Raw genomic sequence first — 25,321 nt, forward strand, 5'->3', positions numbered from 1 at the left:
TTGGCATGATTCATTGCTGATTAGCCGTTATTGTTTTTCGTGACAGAACGGCAATATTTACGAAGAAACTGTAACCACCGTGGACTGCCGGCAGGCCGTGCTGCTCACATATTTGATATGTCGATTTATAATAACGGACGCGGAGAGATCACAGATGAAATAAGGCGGAGAAAGGAAACAAAGGCGGAGAATGTTTGCGGCGTAGTTTTTTTTGCTGCTGGCCGGCTGCAACTTTCGCACCCGCAGAGGATGGAATAAATAACCACCAATCCGTTATTACCTAGACACACATGTTTAGTGGTTGAACGCAAAAAATAAAGATCGAACGGAATTTCTCAATCATCGCTCAGTTCAGTAAAATCATCAAATCGGAAAGCGCTGCGGAGACGCGGAGGAGAGAAAATCACGACCGTCAACACCAAACCACCAATTGAAGAGTTTTTTTTTCTTTTGAACACTTTGTGCATATTTTGAGAAAGTGCGCGTGATTAGCCGCCGTTCCCATGTGTCTTCGGGACTACCGGGTGTATACGAGGAAAAATGGCACGATGGCGCCGATATGAAGTGCGAGTCGTAAAATAAATTGCGAGAGAGCAGAGCAGCAAAAAATGCCAAAAGCGCATAATAAGGTTTCCAAGTTCAGTTAAAAAGGTGCAAGGGGGCAAATGGCGGGACAAGAATTGTTGATCAAGTGCTCCCGCACTACGCTATTGGTGTATAGGTTCGACGGTAATTGCGCAATAGAGCCCGCACGGCTGCAATGCTATTTTTGTCTATTTTCGTTTTTTTTTTGTTTTGTTTTTGTTTTTGTTTTTTACTCGTTCAAAAAATTTTTTTTAGAGGGAATGGGCGAAGGTCGTTGGCACGCAATAGAGCCATCGCCTGCACCACCACTCTCGATCGCCCGCCAATTACGCATTCCGATAATTTTTGCTTTCCCATAGCGGCGCCGAAACCTTCGTGAGGCAGTATATACACAAAGCTTCGTTTTTTGTTTTTCTACGGCCTCATCGTAAAGATAGGATTTGTTACAAATCTATTTTGGTTTTTTATTTCATTTTCTCAAGGACATCTAGCCGCATCTAGCGGTGGCAATAACAGCTTAGACGACAACACGCGAGGTTTTCGTTTTTTCTCCTTCTGCTTTGATTTGGAGAGGAAAACCTGAAATCACTGCGGATGCCAATTTATGGCTTGCGCGACTGCATTACGGCCACATAATTGGCGTATATATTGAAAGAAAAAAAAAAACGAGACCTATTCTTTACGCGGTTGAATTTCTCGTTCTTGGTCGTTTACTTTCGAAACTAGACTATGTGTGACAATGAAGAAGACGCCACAGTATTGTTGACAGCTGGAGGACAAGAAAGCTTGAACGATGATTTACAAATAGCAAGCAACAATCAACAACAACGATTATCGAACAATGGACCAGCAATATCCAAGCCAAATTCCAATGTCTTTCTTTTTTGCTCGGCCAGTATGGCAGCCTTGGGTGGCTTACTGTTTGGCTATGACATTGGAATAATTTCAACTGCCCTGCCTCAAATCAAAGTTGAATTCTCGCTGACTTGCTTTCAGCAGGAAATGGTTGTCAGCCTAATGCTTGTTGGCGCTCTTTTTGCATCCCTTGTTGGAGGTAGCAATTTTGCGATGATCACATTTTCATCTGCTCCACATTTGAATTTCTAGATCCTAATTATTTTTAATGCTTAGGTGTCTGCATTGACAAAATCGGTAGCAGAATGGCCATTATTGTAAATGCTTTGGTATTTATAGCAGGAGCACTTCTTTTGGCATTTTCCAACAGTTATGGCTGGCTGCTTGTTGGCAGATTTATTGTGGGTTTTGCTGTGGCCTTGTCTGCTGTCAGCGAATGCATTTATATATCAGAGATATCCACCCCTCACAACAGAGGCATGCTGGTATCCCTAAATGAAGTAGCCATCACCGTTGGGTTCCTTTTGGCCTACGTAGTCGGCTTAATATTCATTGACCGGTCGGAAGGCTGGAGATACATGTTTGGATTAAGCGCGGTACCTGCAGCTGGGCAACTGCTTGGCATGTTCAAACTGCCCAATAGTCCACATTTTTTGGTTTTGAAACATCGCGATGAAGAGGCCGAGAGTGCCGTCAGGAATTTACGCCAATTGAAGAGTACTGACCAAGTACGCCAAGAATTGACCCACATCCGTTTGTCGCTAGAGGCCGGTCGTTCGCAGAGCTGCTGGTCCTTGTGTTCCAGCGCCGACGGCTTGCGCGCAGCAATGTTGATTGCTTTTGGATTGGTTATGGGACAGCAATTGACCGGCCAACCAAACGTTCTCAACTATGCGTCAACCATTTTCGAGCAAGTCGGTTTTTGCGGTCGGGATCCGGTCAGTGCCACGTTTCCCACCGTCGGCCTTGGAGTCGTCAAGGTTTTTAAAATTCCATGTCACCCATTTAATTACATTTTCATTGGTCTGTATTGATTGGATTCATTCTTTTCCAGTTGGCGGCCACTTTGGTTTCACTGTTACTTGTCGATCGGATGGGCCGACGAAAAACCTTGCTGCTGGGCGCTCTCATCATGGCGGTCAGCTTGATTTGTCTCGGTGTCTTTGCTCTTGTCCAGCAGCAAGGTAGCAGCGTCATTAGACCTACCTGCACGGATAGCCAGCCTTCGAATCATTCAGCGAATGCCACTCTATTCGTCTGCGGTTCATCATCCTCCTCCGACGTTAATCCAGGGCTGCGCTATATGGCGCTAGCGGCCCTTATGGCCTACGTTGCGGCCTATTCTTTCAGTTTTGGGCCCGTCACTTGGCTGTTGCTCAGTGAGATTTTCCCGGCTGCCATTAAAGGTCGTGCTATGGCCGTTTCGACGTCAGTCAACTGGGCCACCAATTTAGTCATATCGGCTACTTTCCTCCGCACTGTGCAGCTCTTTTCGCTGGGTGGCGTGTTTTTCGGCTACGCCATTCTGACATTTTTGTCCATAATATTCATCTTCTTGGTCGTGCCTGAAACGAGGAACAAAACGCTCCATCGGATCACCAAGGAATTGCAGACGACGACCTTCGCTGGCCGTATGGCCCAACACGCTCGCCAATTTCCGTGCTTCACTGATTCGTCGTGGCTACTGAAACTCGGCGGCAATTATTCCCAGCTGGCCAACAATAGTCGAGACGTCGCTATGGAGATGGCCGTATCTTAAACGGCCATTCGAGTTGCCCTACATCTCTGTGATTCCCATTCCGCAAACCCCAATCAAATGAATGAGGTACATTTTATTTTTTATTTTTTTTTAATAAGTGGAACTATTATGCAATAATAACTCTCGCTCAACATGGCACCAGAGTTTGTTCCAAGTCAATTGTTTTTTTTTTTTTTTATTTTTTATATTTTATTTTGTTGCCGTTTCATCTTTTTGTACGTCATGGTGATGGTTTCCGCCAACATTTCATTTCCGCTCTTAAATGTCGTTGTGCTGCGGAATTCCGTACAGAGGCAACTGCCAACTATTTTATGCATTCCCTGTTGTCGCTCTTTCAAAATAGCCTCGAACCGTCATAATTTTTTCTAATTATTATTACTTTCTTTTATCCTCCGTGGATGAGGCTCGTGAATATTGTGTGCTGTAATCTAGCGGTGGTTACGTTAACTTTGTGCAAGACGTCACGATTATTCTAGGTCGAGGTGATCTAATGATTACTACTATTGCGTAAAAAAGTATTTTTCGAAAGATATCGGAACCGTGTCCTTCAATTACGTTCACCTGGACCGCAAATCCTTAGTGAAAGGGAGGCATACGGTTGAAATTGAGCCCAACTTAGAAACCCGAGATAATCTGTCAACAAATACTTAAAACTCTTTGCAATATTAGGTGTCATCAAAAATCATGTTCTGGAACTGACTATTCTCTTTGCTTTTTACGCGACCGTTTCTGTTTTGTTCCGCAATGATAATCCCCCCTCTCTCACGACCCGTTTTCTAAAACCATGGACTGTAGGACATGGCCCAAGAGGTAGATAACACCTTTCGCATACACATGTGCGATCGTTGACGGAAGCCACGAATGGAACGAAAAATCATCATGTGCCGTTTAACGGAATGTCAGGGTTTTTCCTGGCGGACAATCTATGTTTCTAGGCCCCGCAAACTGCGATAGCAAACGATACAACAACAACAACAAAAAAAAAGCAACGGGTAGGCTACGCCTATTGCGTCCTTGATCGCCCGTTACTTAATTATACTTCCCGACGCCCTTTTGCTCACGTTCACCACGACGGGAAAACTAGAAATAAGCAGAGACGGGAAAGTGCGTAAGTTATGCTTGTCGAACGTAATAACCTTTGGCTCTCTCTTTTTCTTGGGCATCCATTCAAAGTCACGTTACGTCCACTCCCCCCCCGCGTTTTGCCTTTTCTTTTGTTTTACTTCCATCCCGATTGTAAACAGACTCTCAAGTTCTCTTGTCATTCTACGACGATGCAAACAGCGCAAAAAGGTCAGAGATGTTACCTACAACAGTTTAGGTTTTTCCCCCTACTTGGAATGGGGCGGGATGAAAGTTATCCCAACGCACTCTGAATTCAGCGCTTGGTTGTTGGCGACGTTCGTGCCGTGTTGGCTTATATAGATTTGGCCCATCTTTCGGATGTCTAATCATCTTGTTATCCACTTTTTTTCCATTTTTTTTTTTTTATAATTGTTTTGGATTCAACCTCCGTCCTGAATATTTGTATATCCTCTATCTCGTATTTTTTGTTTAAGTTGACGTGACTCGTCCGTGCGATACACGAATCGCGTGTCTTGTACATTATTATCTACCATCATTTTCACTAAAAGAAATTGGGAAAATGAGAGGGAGAAAAGTCAAGAAACCACAGGATCCAAAGTCTTTCTTTTCTTTCTTTTTTTCATTTTTCCCTTTTTTCCCTATCATCTAAAAAAAAGATTTAAAAGGAAAAAAAAAAAACGAGCGCGTGAGTGGCATAGAGCACGTGACGCGTTTGACATCCCAGCAACCGAGAAGCAGAAGAATATTTCCGTCCACTGCCTCCTCCTTTCATTCCACAAGTCACGCAGCGAAAGTTTGTTCTACCTCTAGGCTGCTGCCAAATAAGAGCGTTGGAAAATGTAAGAAAAATTTAAAACAAAACACAAAACAACAACAAAATTGGAGGCTGCTGTTTGCACGCAGTATCCGCTCTCCTTTTTTTGTGTGTTGTCTTTAATGTCTCGTATGTTTTAAACGTCCCTCCCTATTTTCTCTAGCCAGGAAAAAAAAATCCTTTCTATCCTCGTTCATACATGTTTGAAAGGAGTATCTTATACAAGCGAAAGAAGAAACGAATACCGCTCACGAAGCTATTAATAGGTGTGGCAAAAGTCCTCGACGTCGGTTTCGGTCCTACCGGGAAGGAAAAAGATCCCGCGCGCCTCACTTTCACGTGATGCTTCCATCGGGTCTGGACGTTGAATCGACGTACCAGACTTGATGCCAAAAAAATTGGACAAACTATTTCCGACATCCACGACGAGAAGGCACAAGGAACGCGTGCGCTTACCGATAGACGTCAGCTGTTTTCATTATAAAAACAAAAGAAATGCGGTTCAATAGAGAGACGTCATGTGAGATCGACTTTTGTGACGCAATCGAAAAAAATAAAAGAACTCTTTTTTAAGTCAAGTCCCAGGTAAAAGTTGTAAATAAAGGCGGGGCTCAATGCCCAAAATACGTAGCGTTGACATTTCATACATGTTAGTAACTGCGTGCGTGAACGATACAAGGTTGATTGCTTGGCTGTGGAGCTGGCCCTAACTGGACAGCCGTCAAAAGCTGATCCGAGTGTTTTTAAAATATATTTATACAGTCCTCCTTTTTTCTTCGACAACTTTTCGCTTTGTGACTCGGTTGTCCACAAAGATATTTTCGTTTATTCCTTAGCCTTAAATGGAAGTCGGTGAGTGGGACACCGGCTGGCTATATTAGCGACACTCACCAGATAGAAAGAACGCAGAGAGAGAAATTGCGTTCACCGTGTCTAGGTCAATTCCTATCTTCTCGTGTGCCTGGAAACCCAAGACACTAACGTAGACGTGCAACGTCACCAACAATAAAACTGAAAACTCTTAACCATGTTGTTCGTAGTAACCTCATTTCCCTGGGCCAGCATAATAAGAGTAGCGCATTTCCCGCGCGCTCCTTTTTCTCTTCTTCAAATTGTTTCAATTGCTATGCAGTTTCGTTGGTGATGACTTTGCTTCTAGCATCATCTCCAAGGCGAAAAGTCCTCCAAAAAGCTCTATGCTCGAAGAAAGTAGTCTAATAGTTGTAAGGACTTTGCCACGATCTTGACAACCGTAAACAACGCAACGTCATCATCCTACTCACGTCTTGGAGATGGGAGGCCGTATGTACTTGAAAATGCGAGTCGCTAGGCGGAGCAGCACAGGAGAAAGGACTAACGGAATCGAAAGTAGGCCTCGGATAAACATAGCCTGTTTGTATAGGCCTTTTTGGCACGTACGGAAAAATTCTTCTGGAACAGATAGAAACTGGGGTGGCAAGCGTGAAGGGAAAACCGCGGGTCGACTTTTATCAACAGTCCCGAACAGTAAATCTTTCTCATTTCGGGGCCGTCCTGCAACACCAGGGAAGAGAACCGTTAATCTATTACATTTTCTCGTATCGACGTGAGTTGCACCATGAGAAAAGGCCTTCTTGGTGACATGCAACTACCGCCACCTGGAATGAAACTTTTATCCATTTCTAAAATTACAACTGAAAACTCATGACAAGGGAATATAAAGAGATACATGCGTGATATTCAACAGCAAGATTGATCGATTACATGGTTGCAAAAGTCGATCTGATAAGAGAAAAAGTTCATTGGGTGGTTTACGAAAATTTAACTCGTTAGATGGCGTTGAGATTTTGACAGCGCGCCAAAGTGCCAAGCGGACACCATGGGCGGGCCTCAGTAAGTAGATTTGGTACAGTCTCTCTCTCTTCCAATGCAAGCTTCATAGTAGCCATAGCAAGAGGGGGTTAGGAGAAGAGAGAGAGAGAGAAGGCCCTAGAGGGAAGAGTGTGGACTTGTCAGTTTGAAACGCATGGCCAACGTGACTGAAAGTGCCTCCAATGTCTCGTCACCGTCGTTTGTTCACCACTTTCCAATGACGTTGTGTCGTTGATATTGTCTTATTCTCACAAAGCACGTCGTTTTTAACTAGGGGAACTATCGTGAAAAGGATTATTACTTACCAATTGGTACACACGTCAAGAATGCTCAGACTCAACGGTAAGCTCTTTCTTTGACTCGTCTCCCACTGAGTGAGTGTGGTGTTCCCTCGTTTTTCTGTGTGTGTGTCGAAAATGCATGTGGCTGTGTGCTCTCCTGTCTTGCAATGGCGCCCACGTGGTGACAAGTACAACATAGGCTTACCCAATTGTCAACATTTTTCGACCTAGTTTCGATAGTACAGTTATTTGACAGTTTATTCGAAACTCGTTGCTGTTTTGTGTATGTGTTTTTTCTCTTCGTGGAATCTAGTTTCGAGTAGTAAAGCACGTGGCCTTCGAGTTGCAAACAAGTTGAGCCCCCTTCAGAAATATCTAGGAACTCGTTTCATTAACTCTCTCCCGTGAGAGATAGTCTATATAAAAAAAAAAATTAAAAGGGGCTCGATAGCCCAACGTTTGTCTTCATTTGAGCATATCGACGTTGCTTTGGGATATTTTTGTCGTTTGCAACTGTCAAAAAGGTAAAAAAAAAAATGCAGTGACAGATCGACCTTGGCGCGTTGCTTTGTTTGCGAGAGAAAAGCACATTCGTCGTGACGTAACGGAAAAGTTTGTGATGTGGGTCATTGCCTAGTTAAAAAAAAGTACTTTTTCTTCTTTAAAAGTCATCGTCGATGGCTGGTTGGGTTGTTTCGCTTTCGAAAATAAAAATTTCTCTTTGCTTTGGTGATTTGCACGGCTTTTGTTGTTGCTCTAATACCCTGAAGGCACACACATCTTTTACTTAGATTTCGCCCTCCTCCCGTTTTGTAAATTGAGAACATTTTCTTAAGCCCAGTCACGATTCGAACCGCTTAACGGGGGGGGTTCAGATTGGTGGAATATAGAGAAGACAGGTTGACGTTTTGGAGGTAGACAAAAAAGGGGGGTGGGAAAGAAAATAAGAGGTGGTAAGAAAATGGCCGAATTATTTTTGGGTTGTGCTACTCTGAGCTCGAATTGGGCTCGAGTCCAGGTCGTAAGATGGTCGTGGGACATGCACCCGGGCTTGCAGAGCTGCTGTAAAAAGCTGCGTGTGTGGAAGACGATCCTGAACGTTAGTGACGTCATTTCGGTCAGTGAGCCTCGACCAAAGCGCTCTCGTGCGTCTCCATATTGCAACTTACTCCTTTTTGTTTTCTTGTTGTCCCAAGGAAAGAAGAAGAGCACGACTAGGTTTGTGTGAGTGTGAGTGTGTGTGTGTAGTTTTTACGCAGACTGTGAAATTCGAGCGATCGTCATCCAATCTGACATTTCCATAACACGCCGGATATAATGTCCAGCAAAAGGTGGCGCTGTTTGGATGAAAATCACAACGGTGAATATAGGGGACTGAGTCCGCGTACTTTCCAAAAACATTTTGTTGTTGAACAAAATAAAAAATAAAATAACAGTTTTATTTGCCTGTTGGGATTGTTGTTCAGTGATTTGTTTGAATTTCCTACCGATTTGTCTGCCTGTCTAACGTACGCCCCGTGTCTGACTTTCTCTAGTGTTGTGCTCGCTACCACTTTTCCATACCATTTTAGTGAGTTGAGTTTGATGATGGGGGTCTCGGGACTGAAAATAGCCGAGCTAACCAACCTCCGTGGTATTAACTTTGACAGGTTTCCCACTTAACTGCCTGAGTTTCATTTATCAAATCAGAGATGGCGTCTAGTGTCACGAGGTTGGAATTAAGCCCACCAACCGTGTAAAAAGCTATCTCGCTTATTTTTTTTTTTTTTTTATCTGACTTGTTATTGTTACAAACTTGCATATTTGTGATATCTGCGATTTTCTAATTTTTTTTTGCGTTTCATTTTGTTATAGATCGAGAGAGACGCCGTTCGACGGAAGATGTGGAGCACTCGTCGTCGGACGGCGAAGATTACGGCGCAATGGATTCTGTCATGTCCGGAGGCGAAGAAACTTCAGAAGCTGGACCAGCGGGAGCCAGTGGCTCTGGTTCACGAGCATCAAGCATCCATCATCAGCGTTCCAGGCAGCAGGCAGCTGCTGATAAAAGACGTCGAGGCAACCTGCCTAAAGAGTCTGTTCGATTGCTCAAGAAATGGCTTTACGATCATCGTTACAATGCTTATCCTAGCGACAATGAAAAAGCCATCCTGGCCAAAGAAGCCGGACTCACCGTGCTCCAGGTAAAAATATCCTCTATTAAAATTTAAGTTTTTGTCGTACGATTTTAATGTCAACGTTTTTTCCATTAAAAAAAATGCAGGTTTGCAATTGGTTCATCAATGCTCGAAGGCGAGTTTTGCCAGAATTGATTCGACGTGAAGGCAACGATCCACAGCGCTATACGATTTCTAGGCGAGGGAAGAAACAAGGTGGAAGTCCGTCGAAACGACCGCCAACGTCATCAAGTTGGTCTGAACAAGAGAATGAAAATGAGCATGATGTTGAATCTCACAGAGAGCAACGTGGCATCGGTAGCGATGGTGTTGCTTCGATTGGTCAGAGTAGTAGTGGGGGTGGAGCAGGTGGAGATTGGTCACCGGAGTCCCAAAGTTGCGGCGACCACGACTACTTTGAAGATCACCCGTCCAGTGGATTTGGAGTCGAATTAGAAGTGGAAAATGCCGAGTTGGAAACACATCATCATCATCCGTCCCACACAGCCAGTGCCAAACGTAAAGATATACATTTATACTCTTGTCTGTTTTCGTCATCAAGTTTTGGCTAAACATGTTTTCATTTATTTTTTGTGGGGGAAAAAAATAGGCCGATCGGGACAAACGATACAACCAACCTCACCAACACCTTGTTCGTCTCCAGCCGTTGTTTGTCCTTGCGGTTGCGGTGACGAGGAAGTAGAACACCGAGAAAACTACGTAGTCAGAAAAGCTCAAACTCAAATGGTAAACACACATTATTACATTTGTGTTGAAACGATAACGGTCGACTAAAACAGTTTATGCTACAGGAATCTCTATGCGAAATATCGCGCTGGTTCCGAGAGGAGCAGCAAAAGTCTAATAAGAAACAAGACGATGGCGAAGAAACGATGGAAGAAGATGACGATGAAAAACAATATTGTACGCGGACAGAGAGTTGCGCTGATTCTTCAACGAGTTCACGGGACACGTGGACGCCCGTCCATGTCGAGCCGACATATGGACCTTGCCAACGTTGTTATCCGCGCAACCTGAAATTTGCTCCGCATAGCAGCAATCACGTCACTCCGCCGCCAACGCCTCCCGACGAAAGAGACAAGTTTGAATGTCTTTACTTGCTGGTCGATACGGCCATTAGCCGCATGGAGAGAGAACGAGGTAGACCTTGGAAGTAAACAAAACAATGAAGATTTCTGAGTAGAAAGCAGCCAACGCAGCAGACAACAGTAGTAGTACAAAAAGAAGAAAACAAAAGGAAAAGTCAAAATAACGCTCTATTCTCCGGTTCCGAGTCTCCATGACATTTGTCGACATCCTACAACCGATAAGTACAACTCGATATGAAAAGCACGTCGACAGAGGAAGAGACGCACATTTAGGTCAATTTGAATTTTCCCTTACCGAGCGGATCGCATCGGATAAAAGTAGTCCAAAATTATTTTTTTTTCTTCTATGTTTTAATACTATTCTCCTGTTTTTCATCCTCTTCATCTCTTTTTTGCATTTAGAATTCAATCGACAAATTTATTTTAAATAGCACAAAATCGCACGCACGGCTCTTGAAACTCGTTCCTCGAGTTTTGAGCAAGTCCCCGGTCGCGAGAGAGGCCATTTCCCTTTAAAAAAAAAATCGTTGTCCTGCAGTCGGTCCGTGCCCTTCATTCTTCTGTCCTGAAGTTCCAGTATCACTTTTTCCCACCGCCCCAATTTTTGCGTCTGAGATTTACCTGGTAGAGTTGTAGTAAATTGCGTAATGGTATATAGAGTTACTTCAGGTCGTTGGTGTTTCTTTTGGGTTTGCTGAAGGAAAGGAGGCTATCGTCCGAGCATTCTTTACAATATATGCGCAGTTACTTAGAAATAATTTGTGGTTAAAAAACATAATTTAGTGCCATTTTTTTGTGTCACATTTTTTTTTTTTTTTTCTCGTCCCCGTAGAAAATTCACAGAGAAACCATACACCAAGCTGGCCCATCCTTTGTTGTCTTTCGGGACGCAAAATCTATCATTTCGTTGAAATAATCATAATATCCTATGTCTGTGCGTTGGTACGAATGTGGACGAGGGGTGGATGGGAATGAATTTGGCGACAACTATTGCTCAAACTCAAATTGAAAATACATGCGAGATAGAGCTTTTGTATACCTGTAGGCTCGGAGAAACCGGTAGAGCGGATTATGAGAGCGAAACCCGAAAAACAAAAACCAAATTATTTTGCGCGCACTTTTTTGTTGTTGTTAATTTACCGTGTGTGCCTTATCACCTCGACAAATTTATTTGGTGTATCTTTGTATCTCTCTCAGCTTCTTAATATGATCCTCTATCGTTTTCACGTTGACGTGTTGCCTTTTCTCTCGCTGTGTATTTGGCAGTTTGCGCCAGACCCACCTCATCCCCCCTTCTGAAAGAAACTTAATCCTGAGTTTAGTGCGTGTTATATATAACCTTTTGTGTGCGTGTGTGTGTTGCCCGCCAGCCCTCCTCTCAGCAAAAATGCATCAACTCAGATTAAAAAAGAAAAAACATAGTCCTGGAACTGACGCATCCAGAGAAAATCTGTCAATATATTTTTAGTACGCGGAAAGAAACACAATGAACATTCTCCAATTTATTATTCCAAGCTCATGTTTTAAAGTAACGTTTGTATTTTTAGAATCACAAATTTCTGGATTACATAAAGATAACTATTCTACGCCAATAGAAGGTGATGTATGCCAAAGGATTGGTAAGAAGGTACAAGCAAAAACACGCTATTCGATTACGCCAATTCAAAGAAAATCACAAAAACTGACTTTTAGGCTGCATTTTTTTTTTTTTTTTTTTTTTTTTTTTTTCAAGCTATCATAAAGCGTACCATCTCATATGAGATTATTTATTCTGGATTCCCTGGAACACTGCCACCGTAGGATATCAGTCCCTCTTCCGTAAATACGTACTACCATTCAAGAATCAAATGAGAAGAAAAAAGGAAAGAACATAGAATTGTTAAAAGTATTACAAAGTGCAAAGCTTTAATATATTGTTCGCTGGCGAAAATCACGGCTCGATCAGCTCAGCGATAACTCGATCCATGTCGCCGTTGTGACGTACTAATAGAGTTGCATTGAGGCCATGGTCGAGAAAACCCATTTCGAATAGTTTCTGTTCTTTTTCAGCCATCTCCACGCGGTATGCTGGCTGGATCCGAACTGGGCTGTTTCTGGGCTGCGGGTTTGTGGCGACAGCCTGAGCAGCAACACCCTGCAAATTTAAAGATGGTAACTCATTAGCATTGGGGAACTCAAATATTCTAATTTAATAAATGTTTTATCGGTATTATTCATTCATGTTTAGACTGTGCTATATACAACTGGATATATATCATACAGGAACGAATGTGTCGGCCAAGGTTCCAACAGCTGATTTAGCTGCATTATAACTAAAGAAAAAAGAACGGGTAAGCAAATTGCGAATAGTATAAATCTGAACGCATTTACGTCTGAGCAGCAACAGTCAGCGCTTCATCCCAAAGAGATTCTGGGAGATTATCTACACGATAAGTCGAGTCTCGTTGATTTTGCTGAGACGGTTGAGAAACTTTTGGGACTTGTGTTTGTTGTTGCGGAGCTTGCGGTGGTGCTTGTTTTGGCTCTTCTAACGGAACGTGGCTGTATGGCTTACGATCACGCAGGAACTCTGATGGCAGCGGCTGGTTGTGAACTATTTCCTGGCTGTTGATATTTTCGACATCTGCAAACCGAAGATTCGTATGGTGTAGAACTTAAGACAAATGAATACAAGAACTGTAGCAACCTTCTGGTGGGACGCAGTACGGAGACCTTTCTCGTTCAATTTCTATGACCGTCGACTTCACTGCAACGGCGCCATCAGTAGAGCACGATGAAACGTAACCATCTAAAAGTGTAGAGGTCGTTGACGATAAGAGCGAAAGCGACATCTTTTTAAGCTCCAAGTCTGGATACAGCGAGCCACCCGGTTGAAGATTGCTGGAAACATCGAGCGACGGCTGTTTGCAGTCTGTTCTCAAAAGTTAAAAATAGCCTGAGTGCTGATTTCAGTATTTAGCTGATTTTGCAATAGCAAAATCAATTAAAGTAGAATTAATGAATTATAATTAAAATTTTGTACCTTTAAATTCATGCTCGGTTTCAGAATCAAAACCGTCACTGCTGCTGTCATCATAGTCTGACATCAATGCAGACGTGTCCCCCGGCACTTAATAAAATCCACAAACCAATGATTACATTTGTAGTCAAAGCAGTCTTGCATGGTTACTTACGTGGAGTATATTTTGAGCCCGATGTAATGTTGTGGGGCATTGAAATCACCTCAAATTCACTGTCTGATGGACTGAACACAGTTTCAACGGCTTCGGAGACGGGATTTGCCTGATTGTTCAACTTTTCTTCGTTCAAGCTTTCTTTCGTTTCTCCTTGCGACGTGGCAAACTCATTCTGGCCGTCTGTTGACAGCTGGAACTGGAAAGTACGCTCTTCAATGTTCAACGTTTCTACAGATCCATTTATAAGTTCTTGTCGATCCATATTCAACCCGTCTGTTAGATGTACTAGAAGTTCCGTGTTACGTGAAATCTCGTCACTTAGCTGACTCAAGGTATCAGAAGGAGAGGAAACAGGAGAAGTAACAGAAGTCTTCTTTGGGCTCGTCTTTCTGGGAGGCACAGGTGGTGCCTTTGTTGGATCATACTTCTGTGCAGGTATTGGATGAGTTACTGTGGTAAAACTAGCCTCTGTATTTTTCTCATTATCTGTATCTGATTCGCTAACATTCTTCTGCTGCTTATTGATCTTTTTTCTTCTTTCTTTGCTCTCTTCAGTCGTTTTTTCTCTTCTTTTGTCATCACATGATGTGATGCACATAGCACTGCATATTTATCTTTGCACATTTCTCTTGCGTCAACTTCTTGGCAAAAACAAACATCTTTTATTGGCACCTGGAGGGACTGCAAAGACAATTTCAGATCTTCATGAAATTGGTCAAGCATGATTCTCATACTGTAAGCCACTTTAGCATGAACTTCAGCGCATATTTCAGCCTTCATCTATAAGTACATTAAGGATATATTATACAAAATTGTAGTCAATTTTACAAGAAAAAACTATGAGTTGCCTTTTCAAATAATGAAGTAGCCCATGGAGGAATGTCATCGTCCGACAACTCGAATTTTTTCGATAATTCTTCCTTTGTCAAATCCATTGGTGCTTAGTTTTTTTAACGTCCTACAATCACATGAATCTATAGAAGATTAGGAACTTTTTTCTGTTTTAGTGTGTGCTAAAACAATGCTATATATGCCTTCAAGACTTTCGCAACCGATATATAGAGATTGTAGACCACCACCGTATCTTCCAATGGTGATTAATATCGTTTCATGAAACTGCGACGTAAGAATAACGAAAACAACATGTGAGTCGTGTAGGTAGGGTAGTATACCTTGCCCAAGCAAAACTTGCAGTAAGAAAGCGTATCGCTGAGTCACAACTCCCACAGCTCCCAATTCACAACAAGCAAAAGCAAAGCAAAAGCACAGATAATAGATAAAGACAATCTGTGGGACTGTGGCAAAAGCAAGCAAAGCCAACAGATGTACGTTACATTCGTTAAGCAAGCTTTAGCAAACTTGAGTGAAGAAACAAACATGTGGGTTTCTTATCTTATTAGACTTATTACTTCTTTTTGTGAAATACGTTTGAAGGTTTCCAGAGTCCAGAGCTCTAGACCAGTCCAAATTCACATGTAAATGGCAACATGAATGTGCACTAGCTTATGCTTGAATTAGATGAAAAGTATAGATGAATATGATTGTTAATGGCGAGGTATATTGAATTGTTGATGTGATACTGCGATAGGAATTTAGTTTCTTATTCAACAATTCTTAGGTTATTATGCTTTTGACTAATCCTTCAAATGACTTGATCACAACATCATCACTTTGCTAAATATTCGTCTATTATGAAAATAGTTCACATTCGAGAATCATTTACACCAGACCGTGTTGGCAAATTGGACCCGAATATGGCAGACATGGTAAATTTACAGAATATTTTAAAATCACTAGTACTAGAATTATCTGTGAGACTTCTGTAACATAGTCAACATTTTACAATTTAGTTAATTTTCTCTACTATTCAAGTTGTTACAGTTATACATTGTTTAATGACAGAATAATGGAATTAGAAGTTAGGAAAAGATTGATATAGTTTTAATTTAGCAAATTACTGCAGTATTCAGTTCTCGTACCGAAATTACGATTTAGGATATCATACTTATGTCTCACTCGCATATTGACAAAGAAAGGCCATAAATTACTATTGGACTGTGTCACATATCAATACTGAGAAAGTCCAAAACGATCGACCTATTTTATCGGCCAAAATATGCAGCATAAGAATAATATCCTTTCGTTACCGCCTAAGCTATCACACACGAACGATTTTTAATCAAACAACATCCTACATATGTATGATACTCCTCTATAAACATGGGATGGGTTGAGTCAAAATTTATAGCCGGAACATCCAAATTGAAAGAGGTCGATCGAAAGTCGTGAGTTGGACTGGTTCTCTGCCACCTAACAATAAAATGGACCAGCCTTCTTCATTGGGAGCTAAAGAATTAACACCATGCTTTGTATCCGAACTATTATTATCAGAAGCATTTGGAAACGTTGTGTTTTGAACTCGCCGTTCGTTCACAATATGATGCAAGCGATGTAACTGATTCAGGACATCATTTCGCAACCGAGTAGTACGGGAATTTTTAGAAAAGAGGGATGGGTTCAACGCCTGAGCAAAACTGCGATGCTCGCCTTCCAGAAAATCGTCTGCTACGCAGGAAGAAAACTCTGTGTAAACTGGGTTCGAGATTCCGATGAATGCAGTAGGGAACGGCTCATCTATTTCGCTAGCGTAATCAGAAGTTGTGATGTCAAAAGTTTCGTCCTCTCTGAACGCGACTTATTTCCTTGTTGGGATCGAACGGGTTAAAGCGAACTGTTGTCAAAGAACGCGGAATCGAAGAGCGAGCAGCAGACGCAAAATTTTGAACACTTTCACTGCGAGCTTGACCTGGACGGCGAGATGAGCAGACATTGTTGTCTAGTTTAACCATATTTTGCGCTCTATCCTCTAGCTCTGACATGAAACTGTCAGTGCTCACATTGCTGAGCAATGAATACGTGCTGCTTTTCGTCAGCCAAGCTGTGGGGTTCGAGCAATCTATTTCTTCATCTTTTCTATTGACCGGCTGGTAACCGTGATTCCGGCTGAAAAGAGGACGTGACTTGTTTGCGGCGTTGATAACAGTTGAGCATTCGGTAGGCACGCTGTCTTCAATATTAGGTCCCGTTAATGAAGGGCGCTCTTCCAAATAGATTGGTTCATCATTAGAAGCGAAGAAAGATCCATTTAGGGCGATGGTCGTTAACTGAGTACGAGCCGTCGGTCTGGGATTTCGGGTTTCTAGACGTTCCCAGGTTTCCGTAGCTGAAAAGATTTGAGTGCGAATGTTAGAACAATATCTATGGCTTCAAATGTTTGTGTAACATGTCTATGTTTTTAAAGGTTAACTTAATTACTGAAGTGAAACCGCCAGACTTCATCGGATAAGTTGCCCTGCTTTTCGCCACCAATTACGAGCATGTGAGAGCGGACCCTCACTGCCGAGTGTCCATGAAGGGGTCCTGGACCTAACGGCTTACATTTGACCGAACTCCATCTCATGGTAACTATGCAATGATTGATAACACAATTATTAAAATACACTCGAGAAATAAACTAAAATATATTTACCTAGGTCTAACCTCCACAAATCCGATCTTTCCACCAAATCAGTCATCCCCCCATAGATCCACATTCCTTGATCGAAAACAACTGCTGCGTGACTGTGTCTTCCAGGTGGAATCGCTTCGGAGGATTTAGTTGCTCGACTACCATGGATCATTTTCCACGAAAGGGTATCTAACATCAGAAATGCAATAGCTTTCATTTTAAATGGATCTTTAGCAATGATTATTTTACCAAAAGAGAATTGCCATAGTTCTCCGAGTGATCCTCGCATATCTTGATATCCTCCATAAACAAGCATACGATCCTCGTAGACGACGGCTGTATGGCCTTTCCTGGAAATAGGAGCACAGCTTTTGCTTGACTGCCACTTGCTCCAAGTGTTATCCTAACAAATGAAAAGGTATGTCACATTATATTTAAAAATGTTCCATCTGAAAAATGCTTGGTGGCTTACGGAGATGGTATACGTCCATAAAGGACATTCGTCAGCTGGTGCAAAGATCCCGCCAAACACATAGACGCAGTCCTTCCAGTAGACCATTGAATGCTCTTGAACATTTAACGGTGCTCCTTTGCAACCAAGTGACGTCCATATACCAGTGTCTACCAAACCATCGCAATATTTAAATTTATGGTAATAGATCGGAAGTTTTAAATGAAAGATGATATAACTCACCGAGATCCATAACCCAGAAATCTTTCAAAGGAATATTAGAAGAGCGTCCACCGAGCAAGTATACCTACGGAATATAAAAGAGTTTGTTGAGACATTGTAAGAAAGAAAGAAAAAAAAAAGGGGGGGAACTGATATACCACTCGTCTCACGGGATCTACACAACTGGCGTGTTTGAAGCGTGTTCTAGGTACGGGTCCCGTTTCATTTTTTGTTGAATGTACCACTGGGCTCCACATTTTCTCGTTCTAAAAATAGAAATTGACAGGCCGAATAATATTTAAACTGAAAAGTGCTTTAACTTTTCAATCACGTAGACACATACCTGATATTGCTGACGTTTTCTCTCCAGTACAGGGAACAGACGTTCAAACGGACGAAGCTTGTCGTTAAAACTGGAAGCTTTTGATGGTTGTCTCCCTTCGCCCGGATTGAAAGCGTCGGATCGGACGTAATGCGCGCGCATCAGCTTTTCTTTTTCACCCGTGTGCCCCCAAAAATCTTCACCCTCTATCATCCATATTTGGTTTGTCTTGCTTTTTTCGCTGAAGAGTTACGTTTCGTTGGACAAACGTGAGCACGCGCGAAGTCTGAACTAAGTATTGATCGGATTGATGAGACGAATATTCAAACACCAAACGACGTCGGCTACCTTAGACAGTACATTGGACTATTCGATTATGAATAATTCAATCAGAACAAAAATCTGTTACCCCTAAAAAATCTGAATGATTGCAACAAGGAAATAAGCCATGTCTTTTGATGTTAGCAATAACTTTGATTGTACGTTGCACAGGTAATATGATGAAAGCGTACTGGTTAATGTAGAGCTCCTACTATTGCATGAATTTAACTTATACTAGCTAAAGCGGTAAGCCTTTAGGACGCATAATCTGACGTTTTGTCTTAAAAATTTAGTCTAATGTTGTCTAGTTGGTATATAGTAAAGTGACAGCTAGTTTTGCTCAGTAAGTTACAAATGATTGACAGAAGGAATGCTATTTACCCGTAACATAGCTAGTTATGTGGTAAGTAATAGTTATCTACTTTTACTTGAAAATTCACATAGTTCCTGCGAACTTTCCCCATTATTAGAAGAGAAAAAAAAACGATTGGAAAGATATTGCACATATAAGGTGAGAAATTTCTCATAGTACTCTGCCGTTGTTGTATTTATATTAAATTAACAATATATTTGATCGTCGGAGACCTCGTGCTATCGTGTAACATTCGTATGAAGACAAAAAGAAGCTAGTCGTTTACGTTAACAAAATTGTTTAAAACAAAACTAATATGCTTTATTGCTTGCAGGAAAACTGAAAGTTTAATCGCCCCGAGCAACGTTGGCGCAGCCATGTGCATATAATACGCTGATACATAATTATGTACACAGTGCTAACTTTGAAGCGAAACCGTTGGAGGCAAATCGGGCAAAAGAATAAAAGGCGATGCCAGGTAAAGTAAAGGGTTGTTTGTTAGAAAAGAGACTTTTCGGTGTCAGGATGTGACAGTCTCAATTCTCTTGAAATGGCGTGTCACGTAAAAAAATAAAAGACGTAGTCTTGTGTAAATGTATGCGTCCCTGTAAATTTACCGCCTTGGTTAAATTAGCATATGGTGGTTGATGTGTACGATAGGGAGTCGACTTGCAATCCGCATTGCTCAGTCAGTTACAGTGGACTATGTAGCCCATCAATCAATTTTAATGTCCTAGGACAGGAAGCAAAAATTGCTTTTCTTTTAAAACTTTTTTTAAAATTCAGGCTTGATTTAACCCAGTCGAAAAAGTTACAAGATGTCCCATTCAAGAGAATGGGGATCCTGATTAGAAAAATATTTTCTCATACAATCATAAACTGATTTTATTGTTTCTTAAAATAATTTTTTATTGCCCTTTTAACTGTTCTTGTTGCACATATGGCTGTATGGTTGTTCGGTTGGGCGCTTTTTCCTAAGTGTAAACTAAACACGCTAGATGTCTTTATTGTGAAATTAGTCTGCCGCAATTCATTTCTTTTTCTTTACTTCGTAGTCACTTGAGATAGCTGGAAAGTGACCTTATACCCGTGTAAATTATCTTATTCCCATACACACAAGATAACCTAAATGTAGGCTTTTATGCATTTTCAATATCCTTATCTGTCATAGGAAGTGTTTTCGCCACCTGGTGGCCATTGAGAAACACTGCCAGGGGTGGGGATTGAACACTCATCGCTCTAGACGCTGCCGGTGTTTCGAATTAAGCTAATTTCTTTGACAATTTCAGTGTCTAATCACAATAAGGGATAACCAACAGAAACAGTGTTCAAAGTTTTAAGGAAATTGTGTGAAATGACCGGAAGATTGCCGGCTTGTGTGATCGACATCGGGACTGGGTAAGGTTTTACTTGGTTGGCCTTGTCAGGAAGCAATCTGATCTCAGTTTGTGCTCTGGATAGGTTGTTAACACTTAAAACATATGTATGTATAAAATTTCTTTTTAGGTATTCCAAGCTTGGTTATGCTGGCAATAAAGAGCCTCAATACATCATTCCCTCAGCCATAGCAATTAAAGAAACAGCAAAGGTTGGTGACCAAGCTGCGAGAAGGTTAGGTAAAGGAATTGAAGATCTTGACTTCTTTATTGGTGATGAAGCCCTGGAAGCAGGAAATGGAGGATATTCAGTTAAAGTAAGCTTTTTAAAATCAACATTTGTTCTTAGTACTTAACAAGTAAACCTTTAATTGAAGCAAAGTTTGTTTACTTGGCTGATAGATGTTGTGCAGTAGCAAGTTTTGTGCTATTGTTTGTGAACTTTTGTCAGTTCAGCTTTCTAATTTCAATGAAAAAATTTCTAAAACTGTTTTGCCATGTTTATTGTTTTAGTATCCTGTACGACATGGAATTGTGGAAGATTGGGACCTCATGGAACGGTTTTTGGAACAGAGCATATTCAAATATCTGCGGGCAGAACCAGAAGACCACCACTTTCTGCTCACAGAACCCCCTCTAAACACACCAGAAAACAGGGAGTACACTGCTGAGATTATGTTTGAATCTTTCAATGTTCCTGGCCTGTACATAGCTGTTCAAGCAGTCCTAGCTCTGGCAGCCTCTTGGACTTCGAGGCAGTTAGGTGAAAGAACCTTGACTGGTATCGTGATTGATAGTGGTGATGGAGTAACACATGTGATCCCAGTGGTAAGCTGAATTTCTTTGCAACATGTTTCTTTTTGAGTACTTTTTATCTAACCCATTACCAAATTGCTTTGGTAGGCTGAAGGATATGTTATTGGTAGTTGCATAAAGCATATCCCAATTGCTGGTCGCAACATTACATATTTCATTCAATCCCTTCTGCGTGAAAGGGAAATTGGCATTCCACCCGAGCAATCGCTTGAGACAGCCAAGGCCGTTAAAGAGCGTTACTGTTACATTTGTCCAGATATCGCAAAAGAGTTTGCCAAGTATGATGCTGAACCTAATAAGTGGATGCAGAAATTTGAAGGCCTCAATTCTGTCACCAAGCAGCCATTTGGCGTTGACGTAGGCTATGAACGTTTCTTAGGACCAGAAATTTTCTTTCACCCAGAGGTAATCAAAATCATTTGGTATCGAAATGTTCATTTTAATTGACTTGCATTGCATTTAAACAACTGCAGTTTGCCAACCCCGATTTCACAACACCTATTTCAGAAGTTGTGGACACAGTCATTCAGAACTGCCCCATTGACGTTAGAAGGCCATTGTATAAGAATATCGTACTGTCAGGTGGATCGACCATGTTTAAAGATTTTGGTCGGCGGTTGCAACGAGATATCAAGCGTGTTAGTGACGCTCGGCTCAAAATCAGTGAACAGTTGAGTGGAGGCAAACTGACGGTGAGTCGAGCAATTATTTGTGGTCGAATGGGTTGGCTGAACGGGATACGTTGTTCCCACATCCAGGATTGGCGTAATAGTTGTAATTGAATATTTTTGTTCTTGGTTTACAGCCGAAACCTATTGACGTCCAAGTCGTATCACACCACATGCAACGCTATGCGGTATGGTTCGGTGGAAGTCTACTTGCTTCAACGGTATGTGATAACGTTAAATTACGCAAGAAAGGAAATAGTTTAACTTTGCTATCTTTTTTCATCCACTTTCTTGGGTGGTTTGCAGCCCGAGTTTTATCAAGTTTGTCATACTAAAGCTGCGTATGAAGAATATGGGCCGAGCATTTGTAGGCACAATCCAGTGTTTGGAACTATGACATAAATCTACCTATAGAACAAAAACAAATCAAGGTACAGCGCGCAAAAAGGAAGCGCCTTAAGGCATCGATCAGATCGAGGTTTCCTCTGTAATAATTCAATGTGTAAGGAGGGCCGTATCAAATGTAATTATCATTTCACAGAGAGGAAAGTGAACAAGTTTTTTTCCGTTTATTTTTCTCCCTTTTCTTTCCTCAACTGACCCTCCAATTTATCCTACTAGCATTTGTTTTTGCATCCAGCTTACCGCTGCTGCTGTTTCCCTGACACCATGCCTACACTCTACTCCCCTCTCCCAAGTTGACTTGTCTTCCCCGTTTTACTGAGAGAAATGATGGTGCTTGTTTGTTTTCCTCTTCCCTCTGGTCTTACTTTATTTTTTCTTTCCCCTTTTTCTACATACTTTCCAATTTTAAGTTCTTGGGTGATTTAGGGTGAGCAACTTGAGTTGATTGGTAGAACCGGATTTGTTCAAGTGCCTGTTGTTTGTTGGCTTTTCAACGATTTTCCGTCTCTACTAAAGTTTTCCGTCTTTGCTCTGTGCGAGTGTCTGTTTACCGGAATAATTAACTGGGTTTCATTATCATTCTTAATTTTATTAAGTGATTCACCATTTACTGGATTTTTGGAGTAACAGTCATTCCTTGTCTATTTGTTTTCAAGGCCAAGTGCTTGGGTGGAAGCGTAACTGAAAATGAAAAATTTAATTTGATGCAAATGCAATGAAGTCGTTGAACTGTAATAGTCGTCAATAGGTCCCCCCCTAGTGGTGATATTGGGTCGTAAATGCAAAATAACCTGTCGATTATGAGTGATCCCTGCGTATTGGATGTTGCAACACGCCAACTGCTATTCTCACTAGTATTCTGACGTCGTTACTGTCGCATCAAACGCAATCAAACAACTAACGTTCGCTCATCCACAATCAGTCCCCTGTTCACCCTTTTCTTCCTCTTCTATATCTTTTTCCTACACCCACTCTCATCGTTTGAAATTGTTACACGAAGAAAGAAAAAAAATAATTGAATTCTTGTCACTGGCATGTCATGGATTTAGATAATACATTACCCGAAATACATTCACTTTGGCTATTCGTTTGGTCATGGCGTGAATGTCTTATTTTTTGTGTGTTTCAGACCCGTAACAAAGCGTACACTCTATCCTACATTTATTCAAATCTTTCATTTTTATCAAGTAAACAGGTGATCGCGTGAGTGTGATGTGACGTCATGGAGCCTTCAGCAGTATGATGGCATTGATGGCCGTAGGTGGTTTTTCTACACATGTGAAATTGTCTTGCATGGAATTTTAAGGTAAGGGGATGAAAATTGCTTGGTTTGCATTCCACACCAGATGACGTGATTCCAGATTGTTATCCGTTTTTTCTTTTCTTTTTGCCTACAACAGGACCATTTGTTTTTTTTTAAACAACTAGCGAAGCCGATACATGGCTAGTGTTAAGCAGTTTTGCATTGGTAATGAGGCCGGAAAAAAAAAACTTTTTTAAGTTGCCAAGAAAAGTAAATTGCCGATTCCTGTTTTCCCTGTTTGGCTGATGGGTTTTCAGAGGGAAACAGGTAGTCATTATAACCGGCAGGATTTCCGATGGAGTGCGGGTTTTTTCAAACATTTCCTACCTCCTGTAAATGGAATGGAAACTTCCTCCCACGAATATGTTGATTTTCCCTTTCGGTCCATGATCTCATGCTTGGCGACTAGGATTTCATCCACCCACCATCAGCAGACGAAGGGCGAAAGAGGCACGTAATTTTTTTCCCACTTTCCTTCTCGGTTACGTGTTTTAATTAACCATTTAAGGCATTTGCATGTTTGAATATTAGCACGTGGGGTTCAATGAAAAGCTGCATCTGCACAAAGCCCTGTTATTTGCATTTGTTGCGAAGAAATCACAATATGAAGATTGGAAAACACTTTGAGAAATACTAACAATATCCACCAAAATAAACATAAACAGAAAACGAGTTGTGTCTTTCTTAGGTGAGGGAAGAAGACGACTGTGTAATAGTTAAAAAAAAAGAAGTGGCTGTAAAAAGAAAAAAAAGGAAAAAGAGAAAGGAAAAGAAAAAAGTTAACAAGCCCGTTCGCTGTTGGATATACACACGGTGCATTTGAGATTCTTTTTCAATGCATCTTGAGTACAGCCACTTTAGTTTCCCTATAAATCCTCCTTGCCACTTGAAAATTTTCTTTTAACGTCTTTCTGTATAAATATTGATGTCGATACTCGGATGAACATGCGAGTATAAAGTCTCGTAGAATATACATGGTCTACACACAGTAAAGATCTGTGCGAACGTGTAGTGTGTGTGTGCTTATGCGTGGTGAGAACTCTGCAAGGTCTCGGCAATTCTCAGTTCTCACAGCGATCGATTATCATAGAACACTTGGCTGCTTATAAGCACCAAGCAGAGAAAACACTTGACTAAACCTTCTCTTCTATTTTTTTCTTCATTTTAAGATTTTTTTTTTTTATTGAACTATTTCACAAGTTCTCCCATTTCAATGTAATGGTAAAACAGAAATATCAATATGGCATTATTCGTAATTTATATATCCTGGTTGGGGGACGCAAGAGGTTAGTGTGTGCTGTCTCTGTATTTTTTTTGTGTGAAAGACGATCAACACATTACTCGGAGTCCTTTCTGTATAAATATAAACACGTCCGAAGCGATAAGACAAACACGAGGCACATTCCAAGACGCTTTTTTGCCTGTTTGACTCGTCCGGTTCCGTACTGTCGCATTTAGATCTTAAGCCTCTAGGAAAAAGAAGAAATATTTTAAAAGTATGTAAGCAACAGTGTTGCGATTGATGGCACAATATGGGTCGATGACTTCATTCATTCCTTTCTTATTTCTTTCTCTTTTGTAGTTGGCACGTTCAACTGATGATGACACCGATGACACATTGCGAATTGATCAAACGCTAGATGGCATGCTCGTAGCATCGGCACTCTGGCCTTTTTTTTTATTATTATTGCCATTTCGCTTTGTTGTCCTGTCCATCCAGTGCGTTTGAATACGTTTGAATATCTCCCCACGCCAACGGGGAAACCATTTGCTGTGCCCAAAAAGAACAGAGACAACACTTCATTCGTGAAATATTTCACATTCTTTGTGCTCCCGTCTCGAGGTTCCTATGTTGCTTTTTCGAAATGGAATTCGAATAGCCCATGCACGTATACACAAAACAAA

The 25,321-nt window shown here is 41.4% G+C and overlaps 4 protein-coding genes across 7 annotated transcripts; 2 read left to right on the forward strand and 2 right to left on the reverse strand.

Moving 5' to 3' along the window:
* The first annotated feature begins 970 nt into the window (after nucleotides 1–970).
* LOC116917130 (homeobox protein Meis2) lies at nucleotides 971–11,978 on the forward strand. Of its 4 annotated transcripts, none has more exons than XM_032922502.2 (5): nucleotides 3,141–3,265; nucleotides 9,086–9,414; nucleotides 9,495–9,906; nucleotides 9,998–10,134; nucleotides 10,200–11,978. In XM_032922502.2, the coding sequence occupies exons 2-5, from the start codon at nucleotides 9,154–9,156 to the stop codon at nucleotides 10,563–10,565; spliced, it is 1,176 nt and encodes a 391-aa protein (XP_032778393.1). In that variant the 5' UTR covers nucleotides 3,141–3,265; nucleotides 9,086–9,153; the 3' UTR covers nucleotides 10,566–11,978. The 4 variants fall into 4 exon arrangements, 3 of the variants coding, with proteins under 3 accessions (XP_032778393.1, XP_032778392.1, XP_032778391.1); XM_032922501.2 differs by lacking the exon at nucleotides 3,141–3,265 and adding an exon at nucleotides 6,993–7,292; XM_032922500.2 differs by lacking the exon at nucleotides 3,141–3,265 and adding an exon at nucleotides 8,255–8,591.
* A 34-nt stretch (nucleotides 11,979–12,012) lies between these two features.
* On the reverse strand, nucleotides 12,013–14,791 carry LOC116917131. Its single transcript, XM_032922503.2, is given in 8 exon segments — nucleotides 12,013–12,630; nucleotides 12,757–12,808; nucleotides 12,867–13,119; nucleotides 13,183–13,407; nucleotides 13,519–13,605; nucleotides 13,670–14,206; nucleotides 14,209–14,452; nucleotides 14,521–14,791. Coding segments are annotated over 8 exon segments (1,689 nt in total). The 5' UTR covers nucleotides 14,608–14,791; the 3' UTR covers nucleotides 12,013–12,426.
* On the reverse strand, nucleotides 14,679–18,639 carry LOC116917129 (RING finger protein B). The gene is given in 9 exon segments (XM_032922499.2): nucleotides 14,679–16,352; nucleotides 16,354–16,895; nucleotides 16,988–17,137; nucleotides 17,202–17,369; nucleotides 17,430–17,583; nucleotides 17,653–17,801; nucleotides 17,875–17,938; nucleotides 18,012–18,119; nucleotides 18,197–18,639. Coding segments are annotated over 9 exon segments (1,965 nt in total). The 5' UTR covers nucleotides 18,389–18,639; the 3' UTR covers nucleotides 14,679–15,914.
* A 1,261-nt stretch (nucleotides 18,640–19,900) lies between these two features.
* LOC116917132 (actin-related protein 3) lies at nucleotides 19,901–23,184 on the forward strand. The gene is made up of 7 exons (XM_032922504.2): nucleotides 19,901–20,246; nucleotides 20,355–20,541; nucleotides 20,738–21,052; nucleotides 21,128–21,445; nucleotides 21,514–21,732; nucleotides 21,846–21,929; nucleotides 22,015–23,184. Exons 1-7 carry the CDS (start codon nucleotides 20,203–20,205, stop codon nucleotides 22,108–22,110), a joined length of 1,263 nt encoding a protein of 420 aa, XP_032778395.1. The 5' UTR covers nucleotides 19,901–20,202; the 3' UTR covers nucleotides 22,111–23,184.
* Nucleotides 23,185–25,321: the final 2,137 nt, after the last annotated feature.

The sequence above is a fragment of the Daphnia magna genome, linkage group LG2 (assembly GCF_020631705.1).
Source record: "Daphnia magna isolate NIES linkage group LG2, ASM2063170v1.1, whole genome shotgun sequence".
NCBI classification, from domain to species: domain Eukaryota; kingdom Metazoa; phylum Arthropoda; class Branchiopoda; order Diplostraca; family Daphniidae; genus Daphnia; species Daphnia magna.

What these genes read in the sequence shown, in the direction of transcription:
- LOC116917130 (XM_032922500.2), top strand. Translation starts at nt 8,549, where the DNA reads ATGTCCAGCAAAAGGTGGCGCTGTTTGGATGAAAATCACAACG. An exon ending in CCGGACTCACCGTGCTCCAG is followed by an intron (nt 9,415 to 9,494) that starts GTAAAAATATCC and finishes AAAAAAATGCAG; the next exon opens with GTTTGCAATTGGTTCATCAA. An exon ending in GAAAAGCTCAAACTCAAATG is followed by an intron (nt 10,135 to 10,199) that starts GTAAACACACAT and finishes TTTATGCTACAG; the next exon opens with GAATCTCTATGCGAAATATC.
- LOC116917132 (XM_032922504.2), top strand. Translation starts at nt 20,203, where the DNA reads ATGACCGGAAGATTGCCGGCTTGTGTGATCGACATCGGGACTGG. An exon ending in TAACACATGTGATCCCAGTG is followed by an intron (nt 21,053 to 21,127) that starts GTAAGCTGAATT and finishes TTGCTTTGGTAG; the next exon opens with GCTGAAGGATATGTTATTGG. An exon ending in GAAGTCTACTTGCTTCAACG is followed by an intron (nt 21,930 to 22,014) that starts GTATGTGATAAC and finishes GGTGGTTTGCAG; the next exon opens with CCCGAGTTTTATCAAGTTTG.